Source organism: Populus nigra, chromosome 9 (assembly GCF_951802175.1).
Source record: "Populus nigra chromosome 9, ddPopNigr1.1, whole genome shotgun sequence".
In the NCBI taxonomy this organism is placed as follows: Eukaryota; Viridiplantae; Streptophyta; class Magnoliopsida; order Malpighiales; family Salicaceae; genus Populus; species Populus nigra.
The window spans coordinates 231,746-256,496 of record NC_084860.1 but is presented as its reverse complement, the minus strand read 5'-3'; the positions used below and the strand labels follow the sequence as shown (position 1 = coordinate 256,496).

The 24,751-nt window shown below is 33.9% G+C and overlaps 2 protein-coding genes across 2 annotated transcripts; both read right to left on the bottom strand.

The window, feature by feature from the left end:
* Window positions 1-333: 333 nt before the first annotated feature.
* LOC133703416 (calcium-dependent protein kinase-like) lies at window positions 334-5,499 on the bottom strand. Its single transcript, XM_062127903.1, has 8 exons — window positions 4,508-5,499; window positions 2,943-3,086; window positions 2,691-2,843; window positions 2,481-2,590; window positions 1,371-1,538; window positions 1,151-1,278; window positions 787-886; window positions 334-705 (listed from the first exon to the last, which is right to left on the bottom strand). Exons 1-8 carry the CDS (start codon window positions 5,262-5,264, stop codon window positions 631-633), a joined length of 1,635 nt encoding a protein of 544 aa, XP_061983887.1. The 5' UTR covers window positions 5,265-5,499; the 3' UTR covers window positions 334-630.
* A 7,800-nt stretch (window positions 5,500-13,299) lies between these two features.
* Window positions 13,300-14,660, bottom strand: LOC133703781 (protein S40-5-like). Its single transcript, XM_062128457.1, has one exon. The coding sequence runs from the start codon at window positions 14,521-14,523 to the stop codon at window positions 13,864-13,866; it is 660 nt and encodes a 219-aa protein (XP_061984441.1). The 5' UTR covers window positions 14,524-14,660; the 3' UTR covers window positions 13,300-13,863.
* Between the last annotated feature and the right edge of the window lie 10,091 nt (window positions 14,661-24,751).

Sequence of the window (24,751 nt, the reverse complement as noted above, 5' to 3'; positions counted from 1 at the left end):
TAAAATCAAACCTCTTGTATAGTGAATCCAAGAAAATCCGAGAGGTCAACAGCACCTCAAATTGTAATTTATTTGGCTGGAAACACACAAATCATGCCACTAAAGGGGGAAACTGCGGAGATTTCTTGGCCCCCAGTTGTAGAGCAGTACTCATCTGTTCTGAAGGGACAAAAATTGTTTCTCTTCCCACATGATATCAAGTGTTAATCAATCACAGAAATCTGATGGCTTGGTGGCGATTGATTAATGCCACCAATGAGTTTGTAAACCCACATGACAGAAAAGTCAGGCTGTTATCCGAGGAACGAGGGAAAAAGCCCCGATGCACTCCCAAAGAAAATAGCACGAGAGCTTATTCATTATCCACCATAATTTGTCAAAAGATTATTCGATATCTCATTGGAAAAAAAAAATCAGAGTGAGTTAAAAGGGAACCAGAAAATAGAACAAACAAAATACTAGATATGCACAAACATTACAGCTCAAATCCAAGCAATCCAAACTTGTGCTCAAAGTGCCATTTTTCAGATTCAAAATGTGGGACTGGACAGTGTATCCCTGCGTTCTCAGTGAGATTGCTTTGGTTCTTGTAAACTCTTTTAGGTAATAGTTCTGCACTCACCTTTGGAATTAAAAAAGCTTTCCTGCATGCTGAGTTCCACTTCTCATCATTGCACAGAATTCTTCGTAGTTGATCTTCCCATCCTATTAAATCCCAAGATATTATTAGCAACCAATAATGTCATTATTATAGGAGTCACAAGAGCTAGAATTACAACCACTTACATTATCTGCATCCACCTCGGCAATTATTTCCTTTATGGTGGCTTCATCTCCCATTCCATATTCCTTCATTGCCGATTCTAATTCATCCCTTGTTATATACCTGTCATGAAATTTATAAAAATGAGCTTTTCTTCCTGGGAGAATCTAGTTTGCCCCGTGTCATAATAAATTGATAAGAGTTACTAAAGTTCCTTACTATGGTATGATCAGAAATTACTTTTACGTGTAAACTAACTATGAGGGAGAAAGTACAAATTACATTCACTTCACATTCTACTAGTTGAAACTGATCAAACACGGTAAATATATAAAGTCAAGGATTTCCAAACAAGAAATGTGGCCATTGGGGAAAATGAGAACTCACCCACTGCTGTCCTTATCAAAGTACTGAAATGCTTTGTATAGGTGTTCATCTCTTTCTAACTTATATCTATGCATAGTAGCAGAGATAAACTCAATGTAGTCAATAGATCCATTTCCATCCACATCAGCCTGAAATGTATTGCATACATTACTAGAATATGAGTATGAGATACACGAAATAATCAGAAAATTCAGTTGCGTTAAAGCCTGGTATTACTTACAGCTTCCATGAGTTGCTTTACTTCAGCTTCAGAGAGCTTTGACCCGAGTCGAGCCAAACCTGTCTTCAGTTCTTCATAGGTGATGGTGCCACTCTTGTCAGTGTCCATGTTTGTGAACATTGTTTTAAGACCTTTAATTTCTTCTTCAGAAAGATTTTCAGCAATAACCTATGGGATTCCAAAGTATACAATGTTATGAATAGAAGACCAAAAGCAATCCAATATTCCCATCTAGACTCTCATAACTCAACTTGGAAAACATACCTTAGAGTTTCAACTGCTTTTAATAAAGCAAATACACCTTACACTTTTTTCAACTTCGAGAATGACACTTGAGGATACATTATTAAACAATATTCGAAAAGTGAAACTACAGGTTGAAATTACGTGCTTCCTTAATACATCTAATGGCTGGTTGAACAAAAATCCCAAGCCTTATTAAAACTTCAAAGGATCTATCAGTAAGAGGAAATTGGTTCAAAGAACTCTTGTGCATAAAGCATACAATTGCAGGATGGTATTCTGTTAGCATCCACACCAGAGATAAGATGTGTCCATCATCTTGGGGAACGGCTGCTATAAATTTTTACATTGGAAATACAATAAGAATATTTAATGTCAAGTGACAGAAAAAGGACTAGAAACTTCCATTTTACCATTACGGTCACCACCTACAGTCTATATGTTATATATCCAATCCCATTGAAACATAACAATAAATCTCCTATGAGTGAGAAAGTATGTCCTGTGCCTAGGGTCTCCAACTCTGAACTCTTTGATCTCTAAACAGAAAATCAGATGTGAAGGCACAAGGCATTGAGTGACATCTGCTGTGCCCATATGTAGTTAATAACTATGGAAGCAGAATATATGAATATATACACATGTCAAACCCTGCTACATGAAATGCAATAAATTACAATAACTCTTCTTGATATATCTATATAGTTTTTGCAAAATAACTTCCATACATAATCAGCAAAGATCATTCAACCATAGGACTTATAGACACATACGCAAATATTTAGAGCATAACCACAAATCAAAACACAGTACTTAGAAAAGAACTACAAGAACAGTAAGGGCATATCAGATAATTTAAAAATTTACCTTCAAAGCAAGCTTCTTAAGCTTATTCATTGCCCTGAATTGTTTCATTCTAGAGAGAACAGCACTATCTAATGGCTTGTCAGCACCTCCTTCCTTAATCCATGGATGCTCTAACCACACACAACCACTGATTTTAGGCACAAAAAGCATGCCAGTGCAACGCAAAAGTCATGGAATACCAGAAACTGACCAAAAATTAAAGCTTCTTACCAAGAACTTGTGTAGAAGTGATTCGCTTTTTAGGATCCTGAGTCAACATCCTCCTGACAAGATCTTTTGCACTGTTAGATATTGAAGGCCATGGGTCACTTTCAAAGTCAATATCTCCTTGTAGAATGGCATCAAATATTCCCTTTTCATTTTCTACAACACAAATTTAGTCAATTAAATTAATCCAGAGGAAATCTATAGTAATTTATAAGAGAGCTTTTCTAAAAAAAGTTGGCAAAAAATTGTCTTTACCAGCCCAAAAGGGAGGTACACCACTGAGTAGAATATACAAAATAACTCCTGCACTCCAGATGTCTATTTCCTTTCCATAACTACGGCGCAATACTTCAGGAGCAACATAATATGCACTGCCCACTATATCACGGTAAACTTTACCTGCAAAGTTTTGGAAAATCTCAGTTAACATAATAATTCATGGTCGATTTAATATTTCTAAGAACAAATTGAGATAATCCTGAAGCTTGAATGGAATTTCAAAAGAGCAACATAGGTTGAAATTTGATGAGAACGAAGACAGAAAGATCATACAAATAAGTAAAATGAATGGAAGACCTGATGTGACTTTTTGTCAATTGCTAGTGCCACAACAGCTTATCTCATTTTTTTCAAATTCTTCCACCTTGCTATATTTATACAGCTTATATTCTCCTCAGTTCAGATGAGTCATACAAGGCAAAAACAAAAAAAAAAAGAAAAAGAATCATTAGGCATTTCTTGATCATCCAGGTCCACTAAAATCTCTTTAGTTTACTTGATATCCCAACCTCAGTAAGATCCTTAATCGACAAAACACGCCATTATAGTGTCTTAGTAACTGTCTTGAGAAACATAGAGTTCTAACTCCTTTTTCCTTCAGAACTTAGATAGAACAGGTATAACTAACAAGTGTTTTCTTGTTAGTTAACATGCAGAATAAGGTTGAATCTGTTATTCTTATATAGAAAATCAGCAGCGGATAGATCTACCAGAAATAAACTGACTTGAAAACCTAACTGCTAGCCACATGAAACAGAAAGAGCAGGAAAACAAGTGTTTTCCACTCTTTACTTGTTAGAAATCAGCTGAAAAAAGTAAATTGAGCAGAAGACCAGATATAACCTGTTGTCAACTGCTGGCAGGCAACAGCGTGTCACATTTCCTGAAATCTATCCATCCTGCTCTATTTATATGGGTTACATTCCCCTCAATATAGCTTAACCCAAGGAATTCAAAAATAGTAAAAGAAAAGGATCACTTGGTATTTCTTCATTATCAAACTTCACCATAGCCTCGATATCATTTGCTAATTTGTCTAACATCACCACCAAGCTCAAAGTGTAATCTAATAAACAAAAGATGCTGTTATAGTATTCAAAGACATTTCCTGGATGACATTGTTTCTAACACCTTTTTATGGATAATCAAACTGTCTCACTAGGCTTTTACACATAAATATAGTCAGAGGCAGAACCACATCAAAATTAGCACATAATCCAGCAAATAGGATATGAACAGCGGGCCCCTATTCTCTATTTCACAGTTGCTCATTCTACTAGCAAATAGCCAATCCAATTGCATCACTTAATACCAATTTCAACTCCTTTTCTACTTCTTGAACAAATTCAGAACTAAAATCTGAACAATTCCAAAAATGTAATGCAGAAAAATCCTGAAATTCACTAAAAATTAAAGCTCAGACCTTACAAAACACAGCAGATTTTAACACGATCCTCGAACAATTCAGCATATAATACAACATTACATATATCATATAACCAATAACTGAACCAAAAAGGAAAAAACATTAAGAAATTAACCTTCCTCAATGAACACAGACAACCCAAAATCAGTTGCCTTCAGTTTAGCGCCCTCAGCTTTGCTAGACAGCAAGAAATTCTCAGGCTTGAGATCTCTATGCATCACTCCCATAAAATGACAAGCATGTACCACATTCACTATCTCCCTACAAATCTTAGCAGCATCTCTCTCTGAATAATGCCCTTTTGCTATAATCCTATCGAAAAGCTCCCCACCTGCACAAAGCTCCATAACAAGATGCACAGATTGCCTATCCTCATAAGCCCCTCTAAATTCAACAATATTTGGCTGCCCCGACAAGTCCTGCATGATATGAACCTCTCTTTTCATATCCTCTCTATCGTTCTTATTCACTAACTTCCTCTTCAATATTGACTTGCAAGCATATGTGTGACCAGTTGAATTCTCCGTGCACAAATAAGTAACACCAAACTGACCTCTACCCAATTCTTTTCCAAGAGTATAGTGTTGCTTGATGTCTTCAAAAGGCTTGCCAAGTATAGTATCAGGAACTGGCCTTGTTGGGGTTTGTTGTTGTGTCTGTTGAGGTCTTGTTGGTGGGGTTTGTTGTTGTGTCTGTTGAGGTCTTGTTGGTGGGTTTTGTGTCTGAAATTGAGGGACTGTGACTTTCTGTTGGCTTTGATGGTATTGAGGCTGTTGTTGTTGATTGGTTTGCCTGGGATATCCAGTTGCTGGTCCTCTATAACCATTAACATCTGGTGTTGGAGCATTTTCTTTGCTACCACAACAACCCATCTCGAGATTTGAAAACTCTTGAAAGAAATGGAGTTAGAGATTGAAAATTTGGATCAAAAAAGCAGTAAAGATCGAAACTTTGTGAGAATCTGAGCAAAAAAACAGATCAACTTTTGGGCTATGAAGGCTAAATCTTGAGAGAGAGCGATGATATATCGAAGTGATTTCTTGTAAGTTGACTCTTCACAGCTGCCATAAATAAAAGTCTTTTGAGAAATAATTTTGTGTTTATATCCGGGTAGATGGAAAGGTTAGACTGGATGCTGAAAAAAAAAAAAGGGCTTAGGGAGGTTTAAATGTAAAATAATAATAATTATTACTTCATTTAGTTTTGAATATTTTAAATTTTACACTTAATTAAGTGATTATATTATTGAATCTGGGATATTTTCATTTTAAAAATTAAATATTTTTCAGTTTAGTATCTCTGATTTTTCTGGAAAGAAGATATTTTTTTATCTTTTTTTATTGATGGAAGATAATAGTTATTTTTAATGAGTAATAACAGGATAATTATGTAAAAAATCTTACTAGCACAAATAGAATTTTTATATAAAGAATATTATAAGTTATTTATAAGGTAAGCAAATCATTTGTGTAATACTATTTATTTAGTTGGGTTTTTATCTGCAATTTTAATTTTAATTTTAATTTTTCTTTATTTTAAGAATAATGAAAGTGTATGGCTGGTTTGATTCTCTCCTACCCACTTGTACTACAAGACCTTGTAAACAGTGGGCTAAGCCATCTCCTTTGTATTTCTGGTTTTGATTAATTTTAAAGCTTTTAGGTATTAAATTTTATATTTAATAAGATTTTATACAATACCTCCGTGTTGAACATCTACATTTATAAGAAATTTATTTACCATGTTTTTAAAAAAAAAAATTGAGTATGAAAAGATAATATTGTAAATAAATCTATTTGTTATTGCACCATTTCTCAAATGTTTTTTATTATTATTATTAATATGGGTGTTTGGACAGCTTGTGCGTACCTTGAATAATCTCATGAACTCTGAAATTAACTATCATTTTACAGATCCTGAAATTAACAATCATATAAATTTTTAGTGGGCATAAAATTCATGGAAGGAATATTTAATTTATATTGATGTTCTTGTATAGGTTATAAGTTTTTGTTTTTGTGATTTATATAAAAAACAAGAAAAACTCTTCTTCTTCTTCTTCGAGGGTGTTTGAATGGGAGGTATCCTTTGCTTTTTTAAGTAAAAAGCATGTTTTTATAGCTTTTAGAGGTGTGGTTTGTGCTTAAATGGTATTATACCTTTGACAAAAAGTCACCACACCTCCAAGTCAAACACACCCAAATTCTTTTTTTTAGCTTTTTATGCATTTAAAGGGTTGTACCCTCGTCGTAGTGCCCTATTCATGTTGAGTTGATATTTAATCTCAATCAAATCTTAGTTAGACAAAAATAAAAATAATAATTCAATTACATCTTATAACACATTTGATATTTGATAATAGATAGATAGATTAGGTAAAATTGTTATTTCTACTTAATATAAAACAATTGCAACACCTATTATGTTAGGTTAATGTTTAAATAATTGCTAACATTTTAAATTTTAAATTAATTTTTTTATTTACTGTTTTAATAAAATTAAAAAATAATTAATACAATTTTCGTGATAATAGTTTGTGATGCGGATAAAAAATCTAAATAATATTTGTATCACATATTTTAGTGGACCATATATGACCATGGTTTTTGTAAGCTTTTATTTAATTTATATATCTATTCTAAAAAAATAAATATTTTGAAATTTGAATATTGACAAAACAATAAGATTAAATGCTAACCAGTAAAAAAAATAATTATTTCTAATCGAGTAAAGCTTTTTAATGCTATTCAATAAAAAAAACAATTTGAAGTAAAAAGAATCCCCCCCCCACTCCTGAATTTGGGTTCCTTTTAAGATTTATTTATAAATTATAATTAAATGTGATACAGAAAATATATTTAGGGACAGTACTTGAATAATTTTGCATCATCATTTTCATCCTTAGAGTCCCTTTACATTGAATTTTAACACTTCATCATGTAATTATGTTAACTTTTCATCTTGTAGGTGTAACCAATTAAGTTTTGAGTTTATTTTTTAATAATTAAGAGTTATAATTATATTAAATGTATATTTATTTATATTATCAACCGCATTTCAAGTTGCAATTGACCGCAAAAAACATGATATATATTGGTTTATACAATCAACTGCATTTTACACAAAGGTTAACTGCAAAAGATATTTTTTGTTATGTGTTTTGTGTAGCCAACTGCAATTTAAAACGTTGTTGGTCACTCACGTGGACTGTGTTTGATATTATGATAATTTTATGATGATGGTTTGAAAAAAATTATTTTATAAAAAACACTTTTGGTTGAAGTTGGTTTAGTATTTATATATGTTTGGTTAAAACTGTGATTGAAATTAAGGTTGAATAAAAAGTAGTTTAATGTGTTTGGTTAAAAATGCTTTTCAAATTGAGATTATAAAATAACTAAAAAAGATATATATATTAATATCGATAGTTTTTAATTTAAATATTGTAGATCTAATTACTGCTATTACATCATGAAATAAATAATACTTTATATAAAATATTTTTTATTTTTCCATTAAACTATCTACAATTCCATCACGTACGAAATTCATCCGATAAGGACTATATTTTTCATGGTTTTTTGAGCGTGCAACAAAATCAGGTAAAATATCATTAAGAACAAAATTAAGATTACGATCAAATTCTGCAAATGCTACGTCATCATGCGATTTCTTTCTAATTTATGTAGTGTCATTGAATAATGTTAAACACTAATTTTTCAAATAAAACACAATTAAAAACAAAAATAAAATTAGATTTTTTTTACTGGATCAAACCCGGTCCAATACATTTAGGTTTAGGCCGAACCCGGACCGGCCATGAATAGTGGAGACTCTCACCACTGTTCACTTTTATAAAGTGAACAATGCAGAATGAATTAATTCACTCTTCACAAACGACATAAGAATAGAAACTACTTGAAGCTACTTTTGGTTAACCTGCGTTTTAAACGTAAATTGTATTAGGTCCCACAAATAATAAATTACGTTTTATAATTTACTAGACGGTTTTTTTTTGTGATTTGCTTCAAAAGTAGAAGTAACGATAGAAACAAATAAAATGTTCCATGAAAATATGTTTCAACTGTGATAATATTTAACATTCTTCTTAATTGATAATATATTTATTTTTATCAATGAAATGCCAGTTAACTTAACTTATAAAATGCAAATATGCTAGTTTTTCTTTGAATTTTCTACAATCATTTTCTTTTATTTTGTTTTGATTCAATGACCATGATATTTTAAACCATTTTTCATTTATTAAGACTAAATTCACTTCTAATGGATAAACGCGGGTTTAAAAGCGTGTTTGCGTGTGTGAACTAATTAATGACATAAGCAATATGCAAGCCCACCCAACATGCTTTCCTGTCTGTCGTTGTCCAAGACCAAACCACATCTTCAAAAGCTATAAAAACATGTTTTTTACTCAAAAAAGCACAAGCTACCTCTACTCTAAACACTCAGCCTTAATTATTTCTTAGTTTTCCCATGAAGCAAGGCCTCTCTCTCTCGTATGAATTCGGTGTTTTTCACGTTTTATTTTATACTGGATATATAGGCTAAAAGGGAACGTCCGGCCTCTTGTCGGCTTCGCTCGCTCCGTGACTGGGTCCAGAGAAAAAGATTCCAATCCGAAGAACATTTTGTAATCTTATTCCCATCATTGCAGTGAAGAAGACTGATGCCTTTTTATTTCTTTCATCTATAACGTGTGGAACTTGCTCTCCTTTCCATTCAATCCAGCCACCATGGAGCTCTTGATCATTCCTTCCTTCTTCCTTCTCATCTCTCTTGGAATTATTTTCTTTTTAATATTAAAAACATCCTTGTACTTTTCACTCTTGTTTATAGTTTAGGGCTCGTGGCCATAAATAGATTTAGTTTTTGTATTATTACTTTGGATTTAAATTCAACATGAGATATTTGTTAGTGAATACATGAATCTATTTAAATTATTGATCTGTCTGTTGCTCTTTGGAATCTTCTTGGTGCCTCCATGGATGGATAAGTGAAAAGGACTCATTCCCTGCTCTGTATATTCTGAGAAGTCACGAGAGGCCCATCTACATATAGTGAAGCCTCTTTCCAGGCCTCCCATTAGCCCATAGAAATTATTCACAACCATCCCCTTATTTATACGAGATGGGAAATGTAGGTTAAAAAAATAATTATAAATTGTAGTTTTGTCTTTTTAATCAAGGTTTTAATAGAGAATTTTTTGTAGAATTCATGTAAAACCACCGTGTTGTTTATTTATTAATTAAATATTTTTAACTATGTGAAAGGGACAAAATAAAAACTGCATCACACTGCACCATGGAGTTCTAATTTTCTAATTTCCTGCATTGAGGGTTTTTTTTTTCCTTTGCAATTTCAACCATTTTCATGCCCCACGTTTTTTTTCTTCAACAAGTCCGCAATCTTTTGGCACGTGAAAGATGCTCTAGCTGTATCATACAGTAATCTAAAACTAAACTATAGAAATGCAAGAAAGGTCTAAATAAACTTTGACAGGAAGATGATACTACCCTGCAGTTTAATTACATCAGTGGATCTTGGTAATGAAAAAGAAGGAACCTCCAGGCTCCAGCGCAACACAGGGGCCAAAACTACTGTTTTATGTACGAGTAGATTGCATTTTTATGTGCATACAATTAAGACTGTCATGGAATAATTTGGTTTGATCAGGATAACTTAGTCAGAGACAATTAAAGAGTGACAGTGATCGTGCGTGTGTGTGTACACTTGTAGGGCTTGCTGCTACTTAATTTGGAGTTTCAGGTGAGAATTTAAAGTACAAAGGGAGTAGAAAAGAACAGGTAATGCGGGAGCTTGAGATAGGTGAGGGCCTTGTGGTCCATGGTTGTCTCGCACCGATAATTTTGTTGGCAGACAAGTTTGGAAGTTTGATCCTAATCTTGGAACGCCAGAGGAGCTTGCGCGAGTCGAAAATGCACGGGACAAGTTCTGTCAAAACATAATCTGATTGATTGTGATTAAATTAAGGTGGGGTTCAACGACATGCCTTTGTGTTAGATTAGTTTTCGGTACTGGCAACTAGGGCCTCCTCTACGTACTTGGGATATGGCTTTCTGGGCTGGAAGTGATTGTTGAGACTCAACTGCAGCAGCTGGTGCTGGTTCTTGGGGTTTAGTTTTTCAAGCTGGATTGGAAGATTTCCGCCTGTTACACACAGTAGCAAATTAGCCAGGTCTTATTTCCTGGGATTTGAGTGGCTTCACTTTACTAATTACTGTCTACGATAACCCACCAAATTCCTGAATTGAAGATTTTGAAAGGTTTCAATGTATCTTTGCATGGCAAGCTTCTGTTCCTTGTTCATCTGCCTCCAAAATCTATAAACAGATCCCGTATTCAACACTTGGCTTGCATAAATCTTCTATGTATAGCTCCAGGACAGCACATGATTGGTTACTAATGGAAAAGTTTTATTTGATGAATTCGGTAGCATTGTGAGTTCACCACTCGTAGATGCTCTGGATACTAGCTGCTGACATCCAGTTCCAACATTCAGCATGAAAATATTGAAGCGTAAACAAAATTAGGACAAAACCTTACAATCTTCCCTTACTTAAACCATTTGTTAAACAATAAATTAGTGGACAGGTTATATTTTTGAGTTGGGATGGTTGTTCCACACTATTTATCAAAGAAGCTAGGCCCATCTGAATATTTCTCTGTTCCAAGAACACATGATTTATGTTTACATAACTCAGTTTTAACAAAACATAACTGAAATATGTATTTAGAATAAAAAATATATTACTCATATCTGAAACTTTATATTTAGAATATCAACATATAATTTTTTTTATCCAGCATAAGTTATGAATTTATCATCCATGAATTACTTTTGCTGAGATTGAGGCCCTAAATCTTTTTATATATATATACATATATATATATATAAACAAAAACTTGTTATAGTTTATTAGGCTTCGTTCTGTCCAACCCAACCAACTGGGCTGTTAGATATCTACCCTATGAACATGAGTTTACAATGGGTTCATACAGCCCAGAAAAGGATGGACAGTGATAACATTTTTTCAGAAGAGTGTTAACATCAAAGGAAAACACTCTAATACTCTATAATTTAAAATCAAATCGACTTTATTATCATATATATTAATTAGTGCAATAATATAGAATGGTAGCTACTCCTAAAATGCTGAAGTTTTTTCCAGCATGGTATCGCTATCAAATACATAAATAGATAAGATAACACAGTTAATTCCCTTATTCATCAAGTCTCAATCTTATGTTGCAGCCAGGTGTTTATAATTTTGAGTCTGGAATTAACAAAAACCACACCTTCTTTAGTATCTTCTCCATCTAGTATTTTCCATGATAATCAGTATTAACTCCATAGAGTGAAATAAGCAGGGCAATACAATTATTTGAATCAGAGTTCGTTTTCTGTAAATATCAATCTTTAGTATTTTAAGAATATATTTTATTTAAAAATATATGTTTATTTTTAATAACATCATGTTAAAAACATTTGAAATAACATTAATTTGATGGTTTTTTTTTTTTTATCGAAGAGATAATGGATTGCATTATAACCATCAGAATTTTAGGTTATCGGTATCTTCCTTTTTCTCTTAAAGAACTCAACTGGAACTGTATGCCACTTCTTCCATTCTTTTTTCGAAGTCATGTCACTTGCATGGATCACAAAAGAACTCAGAATATATGTGAGAATCTGAGAGCATTGATCTTGATGATCATCGTGAAAATCTTGTGGACCCTGTAAATATCCCACAGTACTCTTGTATGGCAGTAGTGGAGTGTTTATTACCATCTTCAAGAGAAAAAAGAAAATACCAGGATTTTTTGGAAAAGGAAAAGCCAATGGCTCTAGACTCACGAGAGCTGTGAACCCAATAAAAAGAGTAGAGTCCTTGTCTTGAAAAAGGTTAGCCATAAGGCATAGACACCTCTTGATATTGTTTCTTTAGCTACAGCCTCTACTGACCTTGTCAAGAGGTGACCCCCCACGACCCCTCTTGGCACCATCTATCATCATCCATTAAAAGCTGCCTCTCTCCAGGTGCTGCTGATTCCCACAATTATTGTCCCATTTCTGTATCCCATGCCTTGTTTTTAATTCACTCAAACCGTTTGGGCCATTGGTTTTTGAGCACTCTCTTCAAGAACAAGATGCTAATGTTAGATTAGTCTTATTTGAGCCCCAGAATGACAGAGTAAACCCTATACTGCGAGAAATAATTAACTATCATTGATGAATGAATTGTACTTCAACTGGTATATATTCCCATTATTTCTCTTAAAAAACACTCGTACATCCATTTATGCATTTATTTTGAGATTTTGAAGGGATAAGACGAAGAATTCCCCTACCTTGAATATCTCTGTGCGAATTATTAATTACACAGTATGTCCTGCAGGAAGTTTTCATGGAAGTTAATTTTTGTATAACCTGTGAAATTAAGTTATTCCACATATTAAACCCAATGAGACAAAATAATTGAAGCATGGTATACATTTGTTGAAAGGGATCTAATTCGGAAATCTCATTTTAGATATCACAATGATGGCATATGATTCATTCATTTAAATTAAGTATTTAATTCATTATTTTAAGTGTGTTTAATATTAAAAGTATTATTTACTTAAAAAAAATATATCGAAATGGTTTGTTTTTTAATTTTCAACGCACATCAAAACATAAAGAAACAAGGAAAAATACTAATTTCGCGCGTTCAAGAACTGGTCAATCACGGTATTAACTGGACAGTCAAACCTTCACAAAGCTCGACTGTTAACACAAAGATGAACCATGAATGAACAAGGAAACAGGTATCTTTCTTTATCTTCTAAATTTGAGTATAGAGTTAATGTCTAAACAACTAGAACTGATGTAAGAGATATAAATTAATGCCCCGTATGAACAATAAGAGAGATAACTTTGTTTTCGTGGACAACAATGAAGCAGAAAGAAGAAGGGAGATCGATTGTAATTTAGTACTTGTATGTACTTGCATGTCCTGCTGCAAGGGTTAACACTGTGCTTAGCTTTGCTCTCATTCATGGTCTTTGCTAACTCACAAAAGTAGATGTGTTTTCCACAGCGTTGGACATTTTCTTTTGCCTTTTTTGTTCCCCTTCCATTTTTACATGAACAAGCCTCTCGGCATGGCTAGCTGCTACTTAATGATTGAAATTACCAAATTACCACTAACAATAAGAGGGTACAAACTCCAAATTCCAACCTAAGCACAAGGACAGAGAAGCAATGGTAATATCGCATTACCCCTCCTTCAGAATCATGCTCGAGCTCACTCGCTACTGAGTTGACTCCCCTTCAAAGCCGAGCCAACCCGGCCGAATCATTGCCCAAGAAAAAATCACAAGCGTTCTTTTTTGTTTTTTTTTTAACGATAGCGACAACGACTTCCATGTGATATAGCTACAAGATGATCAGCCATCAAACCCGGTCTGGCTCCACACTGCATCACGCACGCGCCTCATGTCGCGGCCCTTTAATGTCCGGCCAACACCCTCGACCACGGAGGCACCGCCTGTTTTCCTGCTCCGTGCATACTCACGCGCCAAGTATTCGTGCGGGGGGACCATCTCGGACTCCTGATCGTCGATCCCGTCATCCGAGTCATGCAACGACTCAACCGAGTTAACTCGATAAATCTTGCTCCAATCAGGCACGTTCACGGGAGCTGATGTGGCCATGTGACGAGGTGACGCCGATGCCACGAGATCGTTCCCACGAAACTGGTGCACGATTCTCGAGGAGGCTGTTTTGTTGCCCCCAGAAGAGGAATCTTCGAAGGCCAAGGACAGCCCACCCATGTTGCGGTCATCTCGTGGGATTCTACGGCGGCCTCCACTGATAGACATGTGATCGAAACTACTCTCAAGTTCTGCGCGTGGATTCCACGCACCGTTCGAATTACTAACAGCACTGTCACTCCGGTCAGCCGTGTCGTCCACCATCGACCACACATCTTCCTCACCCAGCTCGGACACCTCGTTCACGATCGGGACTTGGCCGTTGCCATAGCTGTAGTTACTCCCTAACAATCGTTCACTGCGACTTGTTGTTAGTCTCCTGCCCTTGGCCATATAGTGTCATGAAATTCTTGGTGACGAGGCAAAAAAATGAATATATACTACACTATACAGCTTCTATGAAGCACAGTGACGAGATGTTGTCAGGAGTCCATTAGAGAGGCTCTAACATAAGGTGGCCTTGAGGGAGGAGACATGTATATATATAATAATAGCATTTGTATTTCAGTAAAGGAAGCTTGATTTTTCATTTCATGTGAATTTGGAGTTCATTTTGTCTTCATCTCATGAACTCCAATCAAGCAAAATATTGTATGGATGGTGAGAGCGGAAGACGCCAAATCGCCAAGGAACTGTAAAAAGGGCAAAAAGAAAAAAAGAGACAACGGAGTTTATTTTTTATTTACTCGACGATTGAGCTTCTCAATTGAATAAATTAAATTGAGTAAATTAAATTTTCACATGATTTAATATAAAACTCATGAATTAACAAATTATCGAGTTTATCACGTAAGCGACATCTGGTTAATTTAATAACATTAATGATGTTTTATATGGGTGTGTTTTTCACTTGCTTTTGGGAGCAAGTGAAGTGCACTAACCAATGACTGAGGAAAGAAGATTGTTGGGTGCGAAAGGAGAGTGAAGATTACATGAAAATGACTTGCCAATTTTGGATATTGGATTATAAATTGCGGACTATTTTCACTATTTCTAGTCTTCAGGATTTTCATCATATTCATCTCATGGGAGATGGGGCTTTCTTTGGTAGCTTCCACCTGTCAATGTTATAATGATGCCATGTTTACCTAATGCATTTCATTTTTTAAAACGTATCTGTTTGGTGTGTTGTTTTGAAATTCCAATCATGGAGGATTAGGATGAACATTGGAGGATTAGGATTTCATCATCCCAGGGTAAAGAAACACACCATTGTGATTAATTCTATGTAATTATGGACTAATTAAGATGAATTAAGTCATACCCACTTCAATGTATTGCCAATTTTCTCGATTTTCATAAGATTTTGGAATTAAAATACCTGAATTATGATCGGTTAAGTTCATAATTTAGTTACCCTACTAATTATAAATTGATTTAGTTCAAATAACATGCAATATCCATTAAAAAAAACTAATATTAAGATTTATTGCCGCAACAAAATCAAACCCTATAATAGCTTATAATTTATTTATAATTTAATCCGAACACAATAAATATTGACTTGAATAAATGTAATCAATGGGAATAATAGATGAAATATAAATATTATCAAACCTGTATCATATCTAACAAGTATATATATATAGACATACACACTTAGAACCTTTATATTTTCTTTCAATATAATATAAACATATCTTATTTTTTATTTATTATTGAATAATAAATATTCAATAGAAATGGAAACCAGATGAATATGCATAGTTTTACTATGAATATAGAGAAACCGACATGTGGGTTACCGGTTCCGCCTTTTTTCTTAATAACCCAAACAAGTCACGAGGGTTGATGTCAAGTGTCCATGCCACGTCAGATTTCATTATCTTCCTTCAACGGGCCCCACCCTATGAGCCTATCTTGCTTGACAAATGTTGATATGGTATTCAAAGCAGGCCCCATCATCCACGTGGGCTAGTCAGCACCCAAGCTAGCTCCTTTCCATGCCCTTTCATAGCCCAACACGTGTATGCTTCCAATTGACGTGTGCCCCACTGTCCATGTCACCATCACGCCACGTGTCAAGAGGTCATCAATTGTCAGAATAAAGGAGGTGATGTGGAGCCGGTGCGTGACGACGGCCATAAAACTAAGCCACCATTTTTGCATATAATTGATGGATTAGGAAGTAAACTTGAATTTGGAGTGTGGTTAAGATAATCGCCCACTTGCAGCTCATGGGTTCTCAAAAGCAAGGTGTTCTGTGTCTTCTTGATGGCCACATTGGACGGCTGAGAATGAAGGTCATGGGTCCTCCAAGGACTTGTCCTTTCTCAATTAAACAAAGAAACCTTATCTCTATTCACTATCATGTTAAATTCAAGTACATTCTTCCTTTCTATCAAGTTTTATAGCTATTAAATTCGGCAAGAGCTACGAAGATGGTCAAGATCAATTAAATATAATATAGTTCTGATTTTAATAAAATAAATTAAAACGATACCGTTTAATTTCCTTTTAGAGTTAAATTGCTTGATCTAAATTAACTCTTACCTAACTTTTTTAAACTTCGCCTGGATGAGGTCCAAATCGTGCCGCGGACTCGAAATTCCCCGCTGCCCCACGGCTGTGAAGGAGGAGTGTCAATTGATGGGTGATGACCCCTCCCCTTCTCTTTAGTGGCGTGAGGTGGGACCCGTTTTTACTTGCTGGGTTTTCCAGGTGGGACCCTCACCCATCCCTAGCAAAATAAAAGGATTGAACCTATCACTGTTGAAACCCGTATCCTATGCCCTCTGCTTGCACATGTTAATGTTAGGCAGAATTTGTTTTTACTATTGGAATTATGGGCGGTGTGTTCTAAATGCATGTTTGGTTTTAAAAAAAAATATTAAGTTGATATATTTTTTTTAGATGATTTTAATTTGTTAATATTAAAAATATTTTTTTAATAAAAATTTTATTTTAATAAATTTTAAAATGAAAAATACCTTTCATCATAATACTCAACATATTTTTAATAATATTAATAAATTATCATTTCATCGATTTAAGGCTTTTTAGTAACGTTTTAATCTTACTATTTATTGAGTGATAAAAAAGTGAGTCTAAAATAAATTAAGAAGGATGTAGTTAAACTAATCAGATTTTAAATTTGTTTTTTTAAGATCACTAGTTTGAGTCTCACATACATCATGACTATTTGAGATTTATATAGTTATTAACTTTAAAATTTTTAAAATTAATCAATGTTCATGCTAGTTGATTCGAATACCCATGTAACTAATAAAAAAAAAGAATGTAAAAAATACGTCATATGAAAACCAAAACAATTGCAGTGAATCATCAATCATTTTATTTTCCGACACCTACATATCTCAAGCGACATATAGTCGGGAGGGAGAATCTATGCTTAGATACCATGAAGAAATCTTATACGCACGTGATCAATTGATCTTGATTTTGTGTCTTGTCAATGGAGAAAAAAACGTGAATGTCGACTGGAAAGTAAGTTTTTGTGGGGCAAGTGATCTTATGGAAGACGACCCTGCAATGGCACAGTAAAATGCAGGAGGTAAAAAGCAGGAAATTGATGAGGTGGCAACTCGCTCGGCAGAAGGAGAACGTGTGTAAATTACAGGTCACAGTCATTCCAGGAACTGATGGAATGTAAGAAGGGGTAAATTAAGTGAACCAACAAGCGATGCATGCATCCCACTCCTTCATTTGGATCCTTTCCATTTCTTATCCCATTAATTTGGCGGCTATGAGAGATTCTTCAACACCATATATATATATATATATATATATATATATATATATATATATATGTACCATCCAATCTTGGAGGAGCCAACCCCTTGTCATTTACTTTACCGGCCAACGCCCCATTTCTTGACTACCTTTACAATTTGTTTTTGTTTTTGTTAGGTTGTTTTTTTTGTTTTAAAATGTTTGTAAAAAATTTAATTTTTTAATTTTAAATTAATATTTCTTGTTAATTTTGATGTGCTGATATTGATATTTTAAAAATAAAAAAATATTATTTTAATAAATTTCAGAAACAAAAAACAATTTAAAAATACCGAACCTCAAAAAATAAAAAAATAAAAACTTGTTTAACTTGTCCGCACTTCCTTCTGATATGATACGTAAATGCACCAACCAAAAACACACAGGATTCTGTGTTTTCACGTCGATGAACAGATGGAGAGAATTAAATCTAGAATAATGTAATTCAGTTTTTATTTTATATGAAGAAAATCAATGGCCACCTAAGGCAGTATCTCGAGATTCCCATATTATTTATTAAAACCTTTGACGGTTGATAAGTTATAATATAGAGGCACCCAGTAGCGCACTTGCATGACCCACCACTTGTGTCCTCACTCACAGAACACGACACCAGAGGCCTTGATTGATTATTATATGTCATGCAATAAGAGAGTTGCCATTGGGATGGCAAAGACAAATATGTAGCTCGGTAATCCTGTTTTTTCCTACCTCCTTAATTATATATATATTAAGCCCCAGAACAGCATCACCCTCTGCAACAATATTCCAAATCAACCTTAAAACAGCAAGCACACACATGTGATCTCATGGTTCACTGCTGAGTGTATACATTAAGTGGCAGGTTGAACTGCTCAAGTCAGACTCTGCACCCTTGGATGGATGATTATTCTTTATTATATGCAAATTAATTGACCAGATCAGTGGCTTTGGTACGTAATGATTGTACCTGGGTGGATTACAAGGGGATTCTTGTCTTTAAAAACTCTGCTTCGTCACTGTGTGCTGATTAATTTAAGTGTACCAGGCGGGTATCTTGTACTGAGAAAATTGCTTGAAATGCCATGGAAAATGTTCCTGTTGAAGGCTTGTCAGGAGCGACGACAAGCTTATCAAATTTGATTCTTGCACGAGCTACTATAAAAAGAAGGGAGAAAAGAAAAAAAGAAAAAAAGGGGTTCTGTACTGTTTCTAGAATCAAATTTAGATCCACGTACTTGCCTTTGAAGTGCGTGCCAGATGCAGCACGAAAACTATAATTTAATCCTTATATTTTAGTGAATGAAATTAAATAGTCCCTCTACTCTTAGAAAGTAATTAATTGCTCTTTTATCCTTTAAAGCCATCAATAACTTAGTTGATGCAACCAAACCTGTAAAGAAGGTTACGAGCTTTAAGGGAAGAATTTGACACTACTGGATGAGTATCTGACCTAAGAAGCTATGGTTTTTCAGTCCTTTTTTTTATGATTTTTCTGCCCAACACCCCATTTCTTTACTAGCTTCTACATTTGTTCTTGTTCGTGCCTATTTGTCTTTTTATTTATTTCAAAATCACTTTTTAAAAATTTTATTTGTTTATTTTAAATTGATATTTTTCTTTTAGAGATTATAATTTAATCTGAACACGATGAATACTGACTCGAATGGATGAATATTATTTTTTATATTAACATATTAAAATGATAGGAAAATATTAAAAAAATATATATATAAAAGATTCTTCAACATCATATGCATATTAATTGATTAGTGATGTATATCCTCAAATTGAATGAACTAAGGTAAGGAGATTGGATATACATTTCAAGAGGGATTTTAGGTACTACGTGTAACATTGATAGGTCTGTCATTGACTTGATGTTTAGAGACTAATTAATTAGTTTATGATACTAGAGGGATTAATTAATTTGTTTTTAAAACTACAAGTACTATCTTATAACTTCCTCCAATATATAATTATATATACATAAACCTAAGCATAGCGTGTGGCTTGAAGCATTACGGAAAAATGCATCGACTTCTATGAATATAAAGACTCCAAGAAAAAAAGGGACACTAAAAAAAAGTTGATAAAAAGAAAAAAAAGGGTTTTACGCATGGTTGGTGCAATGTATTCAAGCTTTATCCATCATATAAATGGAATTGTGCGATGATAAATGCAATATTATCATTCTAAATTTAATTTTAAAAAAGATTCGATTTTGAAGAAGAATATATTATAAGAAATAATTTAGGTTTAATTGAGAGCTGTGAATGTACATATACAAATTTTTCTATAAACAACTTATTTAAGATCGTTGTGATTGGAAAATAATTTAGTTTAATTAGAGAAAGGTGAGGTTATGATAATTGTAAAAAACAAAACAAAACAAAATAGAATTTGAATTTTGTTTTGTTTTTTTTTAATTTTGCTTGAAACTTTGAGTTACACAACGTATCATATTATGTAAAAGAGAGTTTGATGAGATTATTATCCCTGGCTGGACAAAAAGTTTCTATTTTGTTTATATAAAAAAAATATTTTTTTAAAAAATAACTTTAAAAAACAATCTTCACAACTTACAAATAATAAAATAATGATCTCAAAGTACATCGATTTGGGTTTATTTACGTTGTTACAATTTACATTGAATATGTTACATATGATGTCATCGAAATTATACCCACATGATCTATATACAGGGCAATTACATTCATAGTCGACGAGAATTTTGCCTTCCAACGTAAGCCTAAGAAGACGAGTCACAGTCAAAGATTATCAACAAGGAAAGATGAGTCCACTGAGTGCAAATTGTGTACAATTTCAGTGGTGGGAACAATGGTGGTGGTGGTGGGATCCGTTTTATCTCTCCCTCCCTCCCTCCATCCATGATAGGTTAAATTAAACAACTAACTTATTGTTATATATATATGACGTCCATCTCTACTTTGGTATTGTTTCTTTCAAATTGGGTCAGCAGCCAGCCAGCCATCCATAGAGTCTCTTCGGCCATTGATGGTGCCCCAGCAGCACACGAGATCGATAAGCTCTCCTTGCTAAGAGTTTGATGTGATAGAATACCTCCATAGTTTTCTATGCAACAAGCTTGATGGTGCTGGCAAAGTTAAATTGACGCATCCTTTATTGATTTTAATGTCCCCCTCGTAATTAAAATAGATGTAATATTGATTATATATTAGGATCATATTTCTCACACTATATCCATTGATGTAGAGGAAAACGAAGAAGAGGGCGTCGACGGGGCCGGAGGGCCATTGCATACCATGATTTATTATCACTCATTAGGGAATCTTCTTAAGGTAATCAAATCATGTTATTATAACCTCAAATATTAATTTTTTTTTTTAATTTCAATTATTCATTATGGTTTCTACTCCATGATGACCTTGATTACGATCTCTTTGCCATAGTTAAAAAGACAATTCAATGGGAATCTTGCCCTTTCAACGCTGAAAAGGGAGCAATTAGGTGACTGCCACTTCACCATTAAGATTTGGTGCAACTAGCCATTAATGCCAAGCCACAGAATATGATTGTTCAGTCTTTGCCTCTGTTTTTTAAATGCAATTCAACCTCTTCTTTAAAGTTTTTTTTAATTTAATATCTTTTTTTCTAGTGTTAAGAATATAAAAAATACTACTTTAATGTAGTTTAATTAAAAAACACTGTCATAAAAATATTTTAATTCAACCTCTTTTTAAAAATATATTTTTAAAATTATTTCTTGCTTGAAAAAACATCAAATACTAATGCGTTTTTTGGCTGATAAAAACTACTCTTGGTGGTAGTGAAGTCTCACTCTCAAGATGATGATAGTTGGCAAATGAATACATGGAGGGAGGGAGGGAGGGAGGGAGCCATGTCAATTAACTGTTTTACGTTGTTTCAGTTGCGATGACAGTTAACAGAGAGCTTGCATACTTACCTCTCATGGGGTTACTAGCTAGCTAGTTACGTGAAGTGCTGGCTGCGACTCCCACTTGCGGAGGACTCGTGGTTCCAGCTGTTGCGGCAGGTGCCTTTCCTCGTCAAGTGGGAATTCTTTCAATCTTGAATGGCTTTAAGTCTTTAACCCCCTGCTTCTTTTCTGGCCTCGAAAAAGGGGAAAATGATTGATTGATTCGGTCGGCACCACTCCCTCGCAAAGTCCCTATTGCTGATCAAACCAGGAGTCACCTCCAGCCTAAATCTTTACACAACTCCTAGTTTCTTTTTTATCATGTTTCCGTAGAGATGCTCCGGAGTTGAAACATATTGATGATCCATGGATATATGTTTGTCACTTCCTTCCTTAATTTGGAAATATTTCACAGAATACATTCATGCCTTTCGAAGAAACTAACTCTTGCCTAATTGCCTAAGCCCTCGTGTTGAACAATATTTATTTTATCGTATTTTGAGAATGAAAATCTTTCATGTATGATAAAAACGTAGATTTTCTTTTAGATTAAAGATTAGTAATGAAACTAAAGACTTCTTTTCTTTTTTTCCTACTAAACATGGTGGCTATGTTCTTTATAAGAAAAATTCTTCCTGCCATGAATTGCAAGAAATTATATTTTTTCAAGAGAGACATTTAGTCGAGGCTGTTAACTCGAATGTAAGACCTATTTGGAAAAATATATGATTTATAAAATTATTGGATTAGATCGGGTTAGTTATTTATATTAGAATGATATTGTTTTATTTTTTATATTTATTTGTTTGGGTTTGGGTTTGGGTTTGGATTAGATCTAGTAAAATTAGTCGAGTCACTGGTCAGGCTAAGAGTCCTTGGCTACCACATCAATTCAGATTTAACAATTATTCAGTACATCATCTCTTCTTTTTTTTCCACAACAGGAAATGATCTATTTTTTATTTTCAAAAAGATATTGATGCTGGCCTCTTAAACCATTAACTATGATCACAAAAGGAAAAGAATCAGTAACCATATAGTATGTGATCCAATGGAGAAAAGAATCAGTAATCATCTAGTAAGTGATCTAGTAGTGAGAAATTGAGACTAAGAGATTTGCTCCCCCTGTGGTTTCAGATTCGAGCCCTGTGATTGCTAATATGATGATCACTAGAGTCTTACATAGTTGTTTATTTCAAGACTTGTAGGATTAGTTGAGATGCGTGCAAGTTGGTTCGGATACTCACGTTGATGATAATAATAATAATAATAATAATAATAATAAATCAGTAGATAAAAGCCATAATTGGAGAGATGGGAGCCATGTGAAACTTAAACCAAATCACGCAATGCCCCTTCGAGCAAAAGAAAGCTCTTCAATCGCTAATTAATTTGTCTCTTGACCCACCCAACCCCTCAGCACAGCTGGTGTTGATAGCCCTCAAATAAGGCCCAGCAGAGACTGAGCGTCAGATCAAGAAACAAGTTTTCCAGACTTGTATTTTTCCAATTAAGGCTGTATGTGCAAATGGAATGGGCATATATCTTTCTGGGCTGGCTTACTGATCTGACATGCATGCATGACAACGCATCTAACATGGTGAAAATCGAGGCACAAGGCAATTTTGGAGTCAAGCTTTTGTTTTTACTCTGCTGTTAAAAGAAGTGTGCATTTCAATTTTGAGGGTATTCTCTCATTCTAACACATTTTAACAAAAGTTTCTGAGAAAATAACACATGTTAAAAATATATTTTAAAAATAATATAGTTTCAACATGATTGTTATTAAGAATAATAGTTATTTCAAAAGTACCAAATTAATTAACGGCATAAAAATCAATTTAATTTTTAATGAAAATCCAATGGCCAATAAATAAAATTTAAAATTTAATTGCTAAGAAAAAAAAGGGTCATTAGAGAGACACATGAGCTCCATTTTCGACACACTTAGTATCATTAGAAAGATCTCGACGAGATGACTTGAACCACATCTTGAAAGACCATCAAATGTGATTCTAATTTCTTAGGGGATTTTTTCGAGGTTAATTTAGGGTTAATTATGATCTCATTTAATGGTTTTCCAATATATAGTTAAAATCATCTCATCAAAATTTTTCAAATGATATAAGTGTGTCAGAAATAAATTCCTAGTGTGTTCTCGATAATTCGTTTTTTCTTTTTATTTTTTTCTTTTCTCATTTCTAATTTTTAGACATTGAATTATTATAAAATTTTGAGTTGACTTTTAATAAAGTTAATTATTTTGAAAAAGAGAAAACATCGATTGCGTGCAAAATTAATATCAAAAAACACACGATTGTGTCCGGTCACTATTTTCAATAATGATTTTATACAGTATTGATATTAAAAAATATGGTTATATTCAAACTAGATTATTTTCCAAACCCATGTCTTGCTCCCAAAATTCACCAAACTACGTCATTTTAAAAAAAAAAATCCCAGTTTTGATGGGGCGGGTAGGACATGCTTGATGTGGGGACAAACAGTGGCAAGCATGTAAGTGGGGGTGCAGAAAAAGGCAAAACTATCTCCGAACATCTCAAATTTTTCTGTATCTAGATGTTGCAGAATCTCACACTTATCAGATTGTCCTTTCTTGGGAAAGAGCATGATGCAGGTAACGAGAACTTGACAAACATAACAGTATCTTGTCTCCCACCAGCATGAAAACAGAAAAAGCAATAGTGCAACTTTAGCAGCTAGCCACTAGGAATTAGGAAAGGATTTTAACATGAAAACTACAAAAATGAGTAACAGAAGAACAGTCACAGATGCCCATTTTTCCGTTTATGGCTTCATCAAATGGAGCCTGGTAAAGAGGAACAAGTTAGCAACTGATGTCTTCTATTTTACGTACAACAACATTAAGATTAATCTAGACAAAGTAGATGGCAGAGGATGATGCTA